This window comes from Dreissena polymorpha, chromosome 6 (genome assembly GCF_020536995.1).
Source record: "Dreissena polymorpha isolate Duluth1 chromosome 6, UMN_Dpol_1.0, whole genome shotgun sequence".
NCBI classification, from domain to species: domain Eukaryota; kingdom Metazoa; phylum Mollusca; class Bivalvia; order Myida; family Dreissenidae; genus Dreissena; species Dreissena polymorpha.
In genome coordinates, this window is record NC_068360.1 from 49,430,517 (window position 1) to 49,446,475 (window position 15,959).

At 31.7% G+C, this 15,959-nt stretch overlaps 1 protein-coding gene across 2 annotated transcripts; it reads right to left on the reverse strand.

Moving 5' to 3' along the window:
• Positions 1-1,141: 1,141 nt before the first annotated feature.
• LOC127833730 (acetylcholine receptor subunit beta-like) lies at positions 1,142-8,872 on the reverse strand. Of its 2 annotated transcripts, XR_008027572.1 has the most exons (6): positions 8,679-8,872; positions 8,358-8,482; positions 7,000-7,128; positions 4,763-4,947; positions 3,373-4,422; positions 1,142-2,836 (listed from the first exon to the last, which is right to left on the reverse strand). XR_008027572.1 is itself a non-coding variant. In XM_052359151.1 (5 exons), the coding sequence occupies exons 1-5, from the start codon at positions 8,869-8,871 to the stop codon at positions 3,993-3,995; spliced, it is 1,062 nt and encodes a 353-aa protein (XP_052215111.1). In that variant the 5' UTR covers position 8,872; the 3' UTR covers positions 1,142-3,992. The 2 variants fall into 2 exon arrangements, 1 of the variants encoding a protein (XP_052215111.1); XM_052359151.1 differs by having other exon boundaries at positions 1,142-4,422.
• Positions 8,873-15,959: the final 7,087 nt, after the last annotated feature.

Below are 15,959 nucleotides of genomic sequence, written 5' to 3' on the forward strand. Positions count from 1 at the left end.
GTATGATTTTTTGTTGAGTTTCTGCATTTCTCACTTTGAACCCAACAATGGCTGTTATTGTAATTGTATTTGTAATTCTATTGTTGTCATCTTTGATAGCACGTCCCTTTACACTTTGTCGCTTCGATATTGTTCTCATTGATTAAATATGTGTATAAAGATTATTATTTACTATGTTATCTAGAACTATTTATTGTGTGAGATGGTTAATACACCTCGACCATTTTGACGGCATCAGGCTTTTTAAACTGTATTGATCTATACTGTAAATCGCTAAATGTTGGCGTTTTATTTTATTTAATTTGTTGAGGGTCTAGTTTTTAACATGTAATGCAATTGTGGAGTAATACAAAGAATATATGGTTTGTAACTTTTGATATCATTTGATATCGTACTTTTTCGATATGGCGCCACGCCTTTCTCTACGCTTTATTATACTTCTTTCATAGTTCATCTATTTCTCAAGTGCGATGTGGATATACAGATAATGTAATCAAACTGGATTTTAATATCTTAGTTTATTTAAGTTTATAAAATGCACCCTCTAAGTAAGTAAATATATACGGAGCACATGGTATGCATCATATCAACTTATCAAGTGCTAATACACTCTGATTGAGTGTCAGTATTTAACTATCCGAGGTCCGCGTAATCACACGAGGTTAGATAGCCATATTAAGGAATGCATTGATGATATATTTACACCAATTTAACTAATTTGAGAAAAACATTAATATAAGTTAATGTACATAAATGTGAGACCGTTATACATTGAAACGCAATATGTATATTGAATTTATCCCTTTATCACGCAAAATTTATGTTTAATTAGAAGACTTAATAGATAAGTTTATATTCTTGTTATCGACCTATATGCTAATTGACCAATACAGGTAAGGTCGGCGTCTTATTGTGTACTATATTTTATTAGTATAACAACATATAGCTCATAATAAGAATACATATTGCTAAAAATATTTAAAAAATACATTTTAAGAGCATATTATTCCTACGCTCATCCATTGTTTACTAATTATATTTCAAAACGGAAGCGATTCTATTTGAGAAGTATAACATTATCACTAACTCCATAGGCATACCAAAATGCCAATAAAGAGACGGTCAAAGTCAGAACACAACATAACAGATAAGTTTATTTAGAATTAAACATGTATACAATAACAGCATGCGTTTGAAAAATATACATACCATACATCAATTCAAAGATAGATCAATTCATATAATACAAGAAATAAACACGTTTTTGTGAAAATGTAAATACATAATGACCACATATATCAAACGTATAAATTGCAAAATGTTAACATAATTCTGTTTCTAGTTTCATTAGTTTTTTTTAAATACATATATAAGATTTTCTTTTTATACATTTCAAAACATGAAGGTTTTTATTTTTATTTCAATGCGAAAATATGTTAATGTGAAGTCAGGACACATATAATCGCATCAATCCTACTTTATGGCTGGCTGTATGTTATTTTCATTCGTAGTTAAATAATTTTAGAAATAAAGCATATGAAAAACGCTGAAAACGTTAAAGCTATATTATATTATATCCACGTAAACTTAATGGTAGTTAAATAATGTTAAATTATTATTCCATTGTTTACCAAATATACGAACACGAAACAATAGTTGATCAACAGGGATATTGTTCCTCGGTGAATAGTAAATGATATAATATTATTTAGAAAGCAATCTATTAGTTCTAAATGTAATCTCCACATTATATATATATATTATAATTAGTTCATCTATGCGAAACTAATAAATATGATATTTAAGGATATATTTGCTAATGCTATATTTGGAAATTAAATGATATCGTACGATTTAGACAACAAACGCGACACAATTTGCACGTGTACAATACTTACACAATAATAAAAAAGAACACCAGCAATTAAAATATATATACATCGGACCATAAATATTTAACAAGGCTAGGACTAGTTAACAATTGGAGAACTATGTAATCGACCGAATTTGGCTTTTTTTAACTGCATACATTAACGTGTCATTTGAAAGCTTTGTAACAGTAAGTTGCCAACTTGTATACAGTGGCTTTATTTTCTCTTTCCATTAAACGTAAATATAGAGCATATGTGTTGGATTCGGTGGCATATCGATTTTAATTCATGAGTGATCATAGAGAATAATAGTTTAACGAGTGGCACAGCCACGAGTGAAAATGTATATATTTCTCATGATCATGAGTGAATTAAAATCGATATTCCACTGAATCCAACAAATTTTCTTTTTATTTCATGCTCTTTTTTCACCGTAATATTTACATTGTAAAAGAGTTTAATTGAAGAATTCGCTGGAATACTGACTTCATTTTGTTAAAAGGATGAGGTCTTTTCACAGTAAAACAGTGCAAATTATCGATAATTTTCACTGTTATTTTTCACTGTTATTTTCACTGTTATTTTTCACTGTTTGCAACAGTGCATTCTCCGTTTTTAATCACTGATATTTCTTAAAAAAACAACGGCAAGCATAACATAAATTGAAGCATACTCGTGTGGGTATAGAAATATTTTTGATTATGTTCTGTTTGTAAGTTGATATAAATGGGGCATTAAAGGACACAATGAAATTCTTATTCTATATCATTAAGATTGCAGTTGTATTCAAAATACAATTTTCTCGTTCAAACGAGTGAATCTTTAAAAAGTATTTTGTCATTCTAATGTTTATTTCGATTTTCAATGGAAATCTACCCCATTAGCTTTACAATTCAAGAGTATTTATAGAGGGTTTAATATTAAGAACCATTTTACAAAACGGTTGTGTACTCTTTCTAGAGCACCTCCTTGATCGTATCCAGAACTTTTGACCAGTAATTTAAGATTGAGAGTGCATAGGCGTCAAATAGAATACACATTATATTAATTGATACTTTTTTATTCTTAATTGAGTATAATACATTGTTCCGCGATGAATACACGCCAATGAGAATCGCAAAGGATAATGACGGCCGTGGTGCGACACATTTTCGCGCACCATACGACTTACTTGCGTTGGTCGCGTGTCTGAAACGGACAATAATCTGCCACCACAAGAAGTTTGCAACACATGCCAGTTCATAATACATCATTGAAATCTTTGCGATTCAATTTTGTAAATACAAAATGAAAAATATATATATTTATTCAGCCTTGCAAAAACATTGTGCCAAATAAACATAGCGCGATGTGATTTTTTTTGCAGTAATGACTGAAATGAAAGAACGCCACATTATTAAGGTTTTTAGAGAGCTGGTAGGTGAATCAATGCTTGCTGATTTTTCTTTATACGAGCTTTTATGGTAAATCTTCCCCTAGTTGTGTACTCTTTCTAGAGCACCTCCTTGATCGTATCCAGAACTTTTGACCAGTAATTTAAGATTGAGAGTGCATAGGCGTCAAATAGAATAAACATTATATTAATTGATACTTTTTTATTCTTAATTGAGTATAATACATTGTTCCGCGATGAATACACGCCAATGAGAATCGCAAAGGATAATGACGGCCGTGGTGCGACACATTTTCGCGCACCATACGACTTACTTGCGTTGGTCGCGTGTCTGAAACGGACAATAATCTGCCACCACAAGAAGTTTGCAACAAATGCCAGTTCATAATACATCATTGAAATCTTTGCGATTCAATTTTGTAAATACAAAATGAAAAATATATATATATATTCAGCCTTGCAAAAACATTGTGCCAAATAAACATAGCGCGATGTGATTTTTTTTGCAGTAATGACTGAAATGAAAGAACGCCACATTATTAAGGTTTTTAGAGAGCTGGTAGGTGAATCAATGCTTGCTGATTTTTCTTAATACGAGCTTTTATGGTAAATCTTCCCCTAGTAAACTCGATTTAGCTGCTTCTTTCAGCTCTTAGTGTAATTTAGTCGGGACTACCCTCTCTCCATCCCTCCTTCGCTTTCTAGGGGACATACCGTCGATACAATTCTTATATCGTTTGCAAACATATTATCCAAACAATAATTGCTACAAAAATCGTTATACCCATAGAGACATCTGCTGTTTTCAGGAAACTGCTGTTTCTAACCCACTCTTTTTCCCGATGCAAACGGATTTCAACGAGACTTATAAAGACAATTAAGCCGGTGAAGGCCATCATACCAAAAAGGAATCGTGACGTGAAAGATGCTCCGTTAGCATTTTTTGGAATTATAACACCGATGTTCGATTGGAAGACGCAAAACGTTAAAAATAACAAACTGGCAAAACCGCTTCGTTCGCCGCTCTCTACGGGAACCAGGAAGACAAACGGACACAGAAGCGAGACGAGAATTATTGGAGCGACGAGGTTGTACTGGTAGTAGCCCCATCTACGTTGGAGTTCAAGCTTGAATTCAACCGCTCCAGGTTCGTGCTCACTATATAGCATAAAAGAGAATACAATCAATAATGGGTTCTTATCGCTGAAATAACAGCGTTCATGTAAATATCAAATTATTAATTCTGAACGGAAATAATACCCTTATGAGTGTAGATTTGATTTAAATTCGCTTTTACCCACACTTTTTTATTTAACGCCATGCAGTTTCTACATAAACAGTTTATAATGTATAACATGAACGTAAATAAAGCATGTGGTTTAGCTTTGACATAAAGGGGATATTTAATTGTTGTTTTTATTGTTTTCAATACAAAAACATGTCAAATTCTAATTTAAATACATACGCCAAGGATTTTCTTGCATAACAAACGACTTACACTGTATAGGTGGATGTTATCGCCCATTCGTTGTTTCTCTTATAAGCCAGCTGTAAGCCATCTTCTCCTTCACTCAATAACTTCAACTGCGATTCAGGATAGTTCGCCGATTCAAAGAACAAACTGCAAGTCTGGTTATCATATGGGAAATTGTAGGTGTAAATAGAACATTGTGATTCCAGTACCTAAAAATAAAATAAATAAAATATGGAATGCAATTGTGTATCAAATTACATCTATTCCAAATATTAAATACTTAGAATCACGTCATTATACAGGAGTACAAACAGGTAATTAAATAACCATATCACGTTATCTTGTAGAATAAACACATTGCTTTAAAAATGTTATACATCTATATGATTTGAATGCGAACTACATCAGAGGGATATAATACGCATCAAAGCGCGTTCATAATTAAAAACCATTCGCGTGAGAAATAATTCATTTATGCTAGTCACTAACGTATGTAGCAAACAGACAACAATGACCCTTGAATTTACTATTTCCGTTTCTGGTAGATATCTCGAACCATATTCATACTAATTAAATGCCACTGAGCATAACGAATGTATAATTGTATGACACTGAATATGACCAATGTAGAGGGGAAATATGCATAGTTTCTGATCGGTCAGATAATTTTTTAGAAAATTGTTTATTTTCTATTTAAAAGTTTAGTGTATACAAATGTTGTTTATTATTAAAATATTTGCCCATGCACCATCCATATATTAAGGACACTGGTAGATGTTTTAATTTATTTTGGTCTCATTATTTTAAGGGGTTAATTTACATTATTTTACTTAAAATAAGAAAAACGTTTTCTTTACCACTTATATATTCCTTAGAAATTGACGAAGGAAGTTAAAAATATGAACTGCAACGATGTTGTTGAGTCACGAATAAATCATTTCATTAAGTACACATAACCTACAAACAATTTCACACCAGGAATAACTGTGCCATGGATTTTAGAATTGCTGTCTTAGCATCCGTTCGTTGCTGGTTAAAATGGTTTTCCAATTACAGAAACCAATGCTTTATGTCAAAGGTTATATCTTAAGGTCAAAAATAGAAGTAGGATATTGCTTGCTTTTATCCATCCTTACAAGGTCATATGTTCACAGTTAGAGCCCTTAAAGGGAGCACTTTTGTTTAAAGATGTATAACAATACATTTTATTTCATTAAATTGCGTGTTGGTGACTACATGCAGTTTTGGGGCCATTGAAATATAAAAAAATGTTTCCAAATATTTACCAAATTACTTCATAGATGGCTCTTCCGCTTATACCTTTTTGATTACACTGTATAAATTCCTGACAATTTATTTAAACTGCCGGTATTCAAAGACCGCAACATAGTATTACTAGCGTGCACGGGTTAATGAAAGGTGAATTATCTAAACTATAAGAGAGAATAAATGTATGTACACACAAGCAAACTAAGTAACTTCTTCAGTTGAATCGGAAAGAAAACAAGAAAACATAAATCGTCAACATTGAATATGCTAATGGGATAACATTGTGTATAATTAAAATTGTTATGATTCATAAAATCAATAATTGATCTTCTTCTTCAAGTCACTCAGCACAATGTTGAAATACATTTGTTTCAGCAATTAATATCACAATTTATACGGAATTTAATTCAATACGAATCTTCGTTCCCTGCTTCTGAACCACTCCATGTGATCCTAATTAAGCTCCATATTGAGCGAATTGTACTTGATGAAAAGGTTACAGTGGCTAAATGTTGCACGACAATGGCTTACACAACAAAAACTATGATACATCAATGTAGTTATAATACATTCTTGCATTTGGTCTTTTTTCAAGTCTTCTTCGTGCAGAAGCAAGAATATGGGAACTTCCGAAATGCAGGTTTTAATAAAAAAAGTTACACTTAGAGGACTTGCGTTATACTACTAAGACAACTAATCTGATGGGCGTAAATAATAAAGTTGACACAGGCCCTTTACTTGCCTCGATGTCATTGTTTTCAATTGATTAAAAAAAAATGATGATTGACGGATAAATCGTCGTATTATACTTTTTGAGTATCAGCCATATTTATAAGCAAGTGATTTATTTTGGATAAGGATTTTTTTTTTCGAATAACTCTAAAAATAACCTAGATAAAAAAAGTCAGACGAAAAACATTGAGAGAAGTATATGTTTTGCTTGCCACATCTCGAACTGTAAGGTTAATTACGAATATTAAGCATATATTTACTTGAATTGGGTACCAGCTGACGTTGCCATCGCTCGTAACCCATACAGCTAGATCGTCAGATCCAAATCCTGTGAAGGAGTGGTACGAGTTATTCAGATATAGATCTGGCTTCCAAATATCATCTTGTGCCTGAAAAACATGGGTTCACGTTTTTTCTAACGATAATTATTTAAAATTATATCATATTTACGAAGCATTCCGCAAAATTGAAGAACACGTAAAGGAACTATTCAAGTTTATGTAACGCCTACCTTAAAGTTAATTTACCCTACATGTGTGTACATTTAAAATGATATTTGAATAATTGCATTAAGAAGTGTGCTTTACGTGTCATGATCATTGACCTTGCATCCGGAAGTGTTCCAAAACTACAATCAAACAATCGGTTAAACAAGCGCACAGCTTTTTTTGAATAAAGAAATAAGAATTTCCGAATTATTGAATAAAACGTAGAAACATGAAGCCTTTAAAGTTTCAACACACAAGCGGATCCTTCCAAGCATTTCCTTACCTAATATACACATATATATATATATATATATATATATATATATATATATATATATATATATATATATATATATATATATATATATATATATATATATATATATATAGACAAACCCATGTAGCACATATAAAGGTATAGTCCGCAAGCATGCTAATCACGACCCAAAGCGGTCCTATAACGGTCACTTTATCAGCCAAATAGTTCAATTAATAGTGGTAATAAAGTAAAACGATATCGTATTGATACAGGTTTTGCAAATCGAAACGATATCGCGCTGAATGAAGTTTTGCAAAGTGCTGACATAGTTCTTAGTTTAATATACGTCCGGTGTCATTTTTATTTGCATAAACCGTATCAGCACGATATTGTTCCGGGATGTTCGGCAGATATAGTTGCCGATATTGGACCGATATACCTACACAGAGAATGCAGTGAACGTGTCAATGTATACACGCTCCTAACTACAAATTGTGACAATTATACATGTATTTACACAATGACAACTTATATCTCAATCCAGGGAAAACGAACATGTGTTTTGTTTGTGAATTTAAAAAGATCGACTAGCCTTGTTGAATTGTAACAACATTGGAAGTAGAACACTTTTCAGGATTAAATTTAACAAAATCTAAAATAGCTGTATAATTTTTTTACAAATAAAACAATATACACTTAAACAAATTGCAAATTCTTCAATTTAAGTTGTAGTGTTTACTACAAAAACTAAAACTATTTTAATAAAAATATTAAACGTTACTGCAAAAACATAAAATAACGATATCATTTGCATCGCAGTTAATAGGCATTTTTTATGCGATTATTATATACACTTGAGTGTGGTACTTACAAAAAGCAAGCCCTCTATGCCACCATAGTCTTCTTTCTCCCAAGCAAGTAACTCGTCTTGCCAATAAACACGGAGTTGCACGGAAGTGGATAATGCCTGCTTGGTTTGGTCGAAATCTATTACACCTGAACAATCGACGACAATTGTTAGAAACACCAAAAGGGATGATCTCTTTTCCTTATGTTTTGGCAGAAAGTCTTTAGCCATTTAAAGAAGCTCTTTATGCATAGTGCTTCAGTCATAATAAATCACAAATATGAGTTATCCGAGTGATAAGAACATGTGTATACAGTGGACATTACATCTACAAAATATACTTACTATACAGAGTTAATCCAAGTGTTACTTCTAAAACGTTTGACTGATTCTTTAATGGTCGGATCCACTTGTCATAATTCGAAGAATTTGCTCTGGCACGCAGTCTTTTAACATCGTCTACTGTTGTGTTGAACCCGAAGGAGCCCGCAGCAGGGACCACAAAGTATACAAAAAGCACCAAAACCGATAGTCTCATCTCTTGCAATAGAAACTTCATTAATAACGCGAAATGACATCTACACCAGTTTTATTCTCACTTAGGCCAAGCAAATAATTATTCTGGTACCGTGTTTCTTTAATCTTTTAACTACTTTTAAATTTTATATGTGTCAATATATTTATAATAAAAAATAGCGACAAATATAAAATTTACATACAGATGAACACTGCAAAGCATGGCTTTGATCAACTTTTGTTTAAACAATTAATGTCTGTATGATTCGAACTAGGTATTATGTTATTTAATTCCACATTGATTCTTGGTATTGAGTTCTATCTCCACTCATAGAGAAACCTTACTTAATGTTTCGTGCACATCTTAACTTTATTTTTATGACATTTTTCGAGTTTCAATGAAAACGTTTTAAAAATGTAGAACACGTTTTCACCACAAACTAAGAACATGTTATGCCTCTGCCGAACAAAAGGCTAATTTTAAACGTACACATCACGGGAACGTGTGTAAAACTTTGCATGTAAAAGTGTCTTGCACGTCTTCTTCTCAGGTCGATAACATATTTGAAATTTAATTGAGAAATATAAAAGTTCTCTTCTGAAAATATATGTTGATAAACTTCTTCATCCCTAAAGTACTTTCACCTTGAGTCGTTTTTTAGAAGAGACAGACGCACTGTCAAATTTAGCTGAAATAAGGATAACGTCTGAACCCACTGGCACTCATATTGTTCAGAATACCTGAACCGTTTCCAAACTTAGCAGATATACCATTATAAAAAGTGATTTGAGCAAGTTTTATGAGGATTGGTTAAAACTTCTAGGACGTTCAGAACCGTTTGATTTCATTTGACCTAGCACCTAGTTTTTAACCCAGTTGTGTAAATTACCAATTTGTTATTTTATTTGTCGAAGCATATTATTAATTATTTGTATTTTCATTATATTCAAACTGCATTTGCAACATTGGCCAAGTCAAATCGAGATTGACAAATGATATTATTGAAATGCCCCTTTCAATGTATTATGTTCATCGTGTTTTTTGTTTGGTGCTAAATTTCCAAATAAACTTATTTTTCTTGATCTTGCTACACATAATTTGTGTTTCCATTCAAATTTGAATCATCTGCTACATTGGCAAGCAGCAATAAATTAGTCAATCATGACAATAAATACTATTAATACCCTCGATATGCCGCTTTAAATGTATTGTATACATTTAGTTTGTAGTTGCATGCTGTTTTAGCCTACTTTTACTGCTCTCGCTACACATTTATTGTGTTTAAATTTAAATATACGTTTGCACTGACACACAAAATAAATGTACTTATATGTATTTTGACCGGTACCGTGTGGATTGTTTCCACTGTTATTTAAATAATATTTTACTTCATCCAGTTTAACTGCAGTTGTAAACAACCGACACTGGTGGCCTATTTGTGTCTTTTCATTGTTGTATTAAGTTTCAACTTATAAAACGTTTGGGTTAATTTGGGCAAAATCTAGGTATGGAAAGTCATGTAAAAATAGAATTACTTATATTTATATTATTTTTCAAATGTGAACTTCTGTTGTTTTTTGTGGGTTTTTTTTAAATAACTAAAAAAAAACTTGAATCAGTCGATTCTTGTTTAAAACAAATTGCTGTAAAAAGTAAATCTGTATAATACATTTTGAGAAAAATAGAGGCTGTTTTAAACAGTTTTCTCAATATTTACTCATGTTTTAATGTAAGTAACTTATTCTTGAACTGCTGTTAAGCTGAAAAAGGCTTGTTGTTCGAGTGCGAATACAAAATTAACAACACTGACACCCTATGATTTTTATTTCATTTTTCTATCCATCACAGTTGGTTCTAGCTAAATACCAAATATTATCAAATTCTAGGTATAACAAAATGTTTTCTAAAACTGCAGCATACATCCATATAATCCAGTTTTATAATTTGGACCAAACAATGCATCTTAATGCAAGTTAATATTATAAGGCAAAGTGGAAATTATTACTTATTTTGATGTATGCAAAGCTTGGAAAATATTATTACAATTGTGTATGCAGTGATATTCAAATACTATAATATGAAAGTTGGGTAAGAGATAACAAAGAATATTTGATGTATCCTAAAACACTATCGTTTATGACTCAAATATCAGTCAATTACAACTATTCTGCAAATCATTTTGTTGGGATTGTTTCATATTGTCTAATAAGTGTACGAATTGAATCTTCCGGAAAACACTCCTCGATCATTGATAGGTTTTCATAGAAACAAAATTCTTAGTATAGTAATAATAATGGTATTGTTATTTTGAGTGTATCCTTCAGAAATCACTAGGTGTCATATAATAAAAATTCTTAGTATGAATATTCTAGTTAGCCAAAAGTATTTCTTGTTAAGGAGAACAATCCTATTCATAAATTAGTGGTTAAAGTGTTTATACTTTCCTCTGTATTGAACCGCTTAAACAATAACTACAAAACATACTCCTCCAGTCGAAAGGTTAATATGTTTTAAAAGGTTTCTTAAAAAGATCATATAAAATGTCCAACTGAAAGTTTGTATAGACTGAATAAAACCTAGCTTTAATATAACATGTAAAATAAATCTTGATAATCAGTATGGCGTGTTAAACGTTGCAAAATTAAATGCTTCCATATTTATGTGGTATAATTGTATATATATATGTCCACCATTTTGTTGTATAATTGTATGCATATGTTGTATAAAGTCATATATATATATTGTATAATCCCATGTATGTATGGTATAAAATATACGTTGTATTTCATATTTCTAACTATGTGTGTGTTCTAAACTTTCATATTTGTGTGCAATAATTCCATATGTTTTATTTAAATCTTTCATAGATGAGCCGCGTTCTGAGAAAACTGGACTTAATACATGTGCGTAAAGTGTCATACAGATTAGCCTTTGCAGACCGCACAGGCTAATCAGGGACGATACTTTCCGCCTTAACTTTTTTTTGGTAAGGAGAAACTAAAAATACCATAAAAGCGGAAAGTGTCGTCCTTGAATAGCCTGTGCCGATTGCACAGGCTAATCTGGGACGACACTTTACGCCGTGCATTATGCCCAGTTTTCTCGGAACGCAACTCATATAAGTTCCATAATTTGCATGATGGGAACTTATAAACTTATATTACTGAAATGCGGGGATGGCTACTTCCCGCATAAATCGGTAAGACTGAATAGCGGAAATGGCCTCTTTACGCGTAAAGGGCTTTCAGTAACGGGAAATGCCGCATATGTTGTTTTTCGAATATTTGAATATTTTTTAAAGCATAAAAACAGCAGTGCTATACATATCTCAAGAAATATCTCGTAAAGTATTATAGAACTTTTAGCAGGAAATCTATCTGATGTTTCTTACCAAATATCAAACCTGTGAGCCTTGGTGTTTCACAGAAGGAGATTTTTTTCTAAATAAGTTTATATTAAACCGGTTATACCTGGGGTGTGGTCAGGTCCGAGGGGCAATATTTGGAATAAAAGTGTATTGGACCTATATCAAATGTTTTTTTACCAAATATCAAGGATCTGTGACGTTTAGTTTTTATAAAATAAGTCTACATAATTCAAGAGTATTTGAAAATGTTCACTATGTTAATATTTATAAATTATGTCATCCATTGGACATGGCCAGTTTTGACCCCATCGATAAGATATAAACAATATATTATAAAGGACCACCAAATGATGTTAAATAACAAATATTAAATATGTGATATTTTGTGATATTGCGCTAAGCGGTTGAGGAGGAGATGTCTTTAACAGCAAAATGTTGACGAATGACCTCCCTCAACTGACGACTGACGACACACGACATCGTTGGGCCAATAACCACCATAGCTCATCGCACTTCGTGCTAAGTCGAGCTTAAAACAGACAAAGGGTCATAACGCCGATTTTTTAATGATCATCTACATATTAGGTTCATTGAACTGTGAAAGCTTGAGAGAGATCCATCCATTAGTTAAATATAAATTCGCAACCTAAGTTTTGAGTCGTTATCATTTATATCGGCAATCACTGCAAAAAACTAGGTCAAAACCTATGGATATGGCAGCTACAGTAAAACAAAAGGGTTATTACACATAATTGTTGACAGCGATTTCTAAGAAAGTGGATTGCTGGGAATACCACTTAATACAGAGTGCATGTGTTTTGTGAATTAGAGGCTCTTGTCTGACTTCATGAAATTCATGTTAAATGTAATTAAGCTCAAATAGTTCCCCATCACTGTCAGATAATGTTGACGATAAATAATTATTTATATGGGCACCTATTTTAAGAATTTCAATGTGAGCTGGTAGGTTCTTGTTTCCGAAATTCGGTTCGAAGCCGAAACTTTGTTTAGCATTGATATTAAACAAAACATGGTGAGACCGCATGCTTTGCTGAAGAAATAGGTTTAAGATAGGATAAATACATCAGTATTGTAAAGTCAGTAATTGGTCACTAGCCTTTAAAAGACACATTTTTGATACAATGTGAATTTTATAATTTAATGTAGACAGCTAGGTTGATATAATATACAATGTGATCAGAGTGGTTCTTATTTTATCATATATGTTTCTGTTGTAGTGTTTCATGTTTAATCACACGTGGCCGATGCACTAAACGATGCGCGTACACAATTATTATCTTTTGTTAAAAGTCAATTCCAAAATCAAATGAAGTTCCAACTAAAAATGGTCATGATTTAAAATCGGCAGCGGGAAGTCATGTTCAACTAAAACCTGATTTTGTTTTTATCAAAGCCAATGCCTGATAAGCCGTTAAGGTATAAAAGAAAATAAACTAGAGCGCCAAAGGTCCTATGGCACTCATCTAAGACTTCAGGGAACTAAAGCATTCTGAGCAGTGTTGTACACAAAAAAATCTGCCCAATCGCCTGGCAGCCATGTTTTTGAAAAACAACAACATAATAATCATGCAAGAATTATGCCAAGAAATCATAACAATACAAGTTGTGTGAATGTATTTAGCAAGTTTCACGATGAGTGTGTTACTGCCGTTTTTATTGACACTGATATCCTGGTGAAAGTGATACTCTCAGTCCGGCATTAGATAGCAAGACACGGGTCTGCTAGCTCTGTCGAAAAACAATAGTTGTCAAATCTGCGAATTGAGTTGTTCCATACACAGCCCGGCCCATACCTCTGATTCAATAAGTGCAATTGACACTTATTGGCATAAGTATGCGCACTTACTTATGGTTAAAAGAGCTTTTTGGTTCAACAATTGTATGCAAGTAACTGGTTAAAAAAGTGATCAACTAAAATTGCATATTATATGCTACATAGAGTATATTTATTCCCTATATTATGTTAGACTAATAACAAGACAATTATTTGTTAAATTTTACACTCTGCCATAGGCGGCTTTTCCTGTAATAATTCCCGGAGAGTTATTATTCATTTTTAAACATTAATTCCTCAATCATTTGATAATATTAAATTATAACTATTTTTTAAGATTTTCAAATAATATTTTTGTCATATTTGGGGCCGACATTGTCCCACATTCTCAATCTCTAAAAGTATATATGTTTTTCCCACATTATTGACCAAATTTCCCAATTGAAGGTTTCCAAAAAATAATAAAATAAATTTCAACATTAAGTTCAGTTCGCTATCAGGCTCTATAAGTTGCACTAAGTGAATATAGTATTAAAAAAACATTTGTATTTTCTATTTAATTTAGTATATAACAGCAACAAACAACAACATTAATTTCCCAATTTTTGTTTAAACGACGCGATTATTTCCCAATTCAAAGGGCCCCTGCTCCATTCCAAAAATGGTTAGAGCATTTTTCACACTGTTAACGAGAACACATCCCGCTAGAATAACATGCCCTTTTGGCAAATTAAGGAATACCATTAATTTCGGAGATATTTTGGCAAAAACTGATTTGGGAAATATAATTTAATATACAGCTCTTTATAATTCAAATGTAAACAACATAATCATTTAAATTATAGTAACGCACTTTGTAAGAAGTAATTGAAATAAAGTTTTAGATATAATAATCATTAGACACATCTTTAACAAAATTAAATCAAATACGAGTTTTTAATTAGGAGTTTTGTTAATATTTTGCTTTGTGAATAGGATCTTTTAACAGACACACCAATACGGCTGAACAAGGCCTGTGTAATCATGTCATGCCATCAAAATAGAACGCCGTGTCACAGTAAAACAGTGAAAATTATGATTACCAGCATCAACTAAAGATAACAGCTTGTATAAACCATAACAATTAAAACAATGACACCAGGTAGCTTAACTAAGTAATATTTTTTAAATGGATTGAGAGCAGAACATGTATATTTTGCTAATGCAGTTTAAATAAACCATGGATGTGACCCCTGAGGTTTGACTAGTTTTGGAAACTGGGGAACATAATTTGCTGAGGAACACTATCTAAGGTCACATACCAAATATCAAAGGTCTGATACTTGAGGTTTCAGAGAAATGTTTTCGCTGTACTAATAGTTATATTTGCTTTTAAAGTCCATATAGGCAAAGTGACTTTTCAGTATGGCCAGTTTGACCCCGGGGGCATGAATAGAATAAATTTGGTACGGGTCCATGATGATGATTACCAAATATTATCGCTCTTAACCTTATTGTTTGAAAGAAGACTAAAAAATCACAATAACAATATAATACAAGATGATTTATATATATATATATATATATATATATATATATATATATATATATATATATATATATATATATATATATATATATATATATATATATATATATATATATATATATATGTATATATATATATATTTATATATTTATATATTTATATATATAATAAGAAAATTAGTACAATCCCTTATAAGCCAAATTAATTGATGGTAAGCATTACTGAAGGATTTTTTTAACAAAATCAGAATATTTGTTTTGACAAAGTCTCTATTTACGCATATCAGTAAAACTATGCCCTTTCAGTAACCATTTCAACCAAAGTTCTGCATGTAAAATATTAACTTAAACAACGTCGGGAGATCATTAAAAAACAAACAAATATCGCTGCCAAATTTCATCAACTTTGACCCGGCGGTT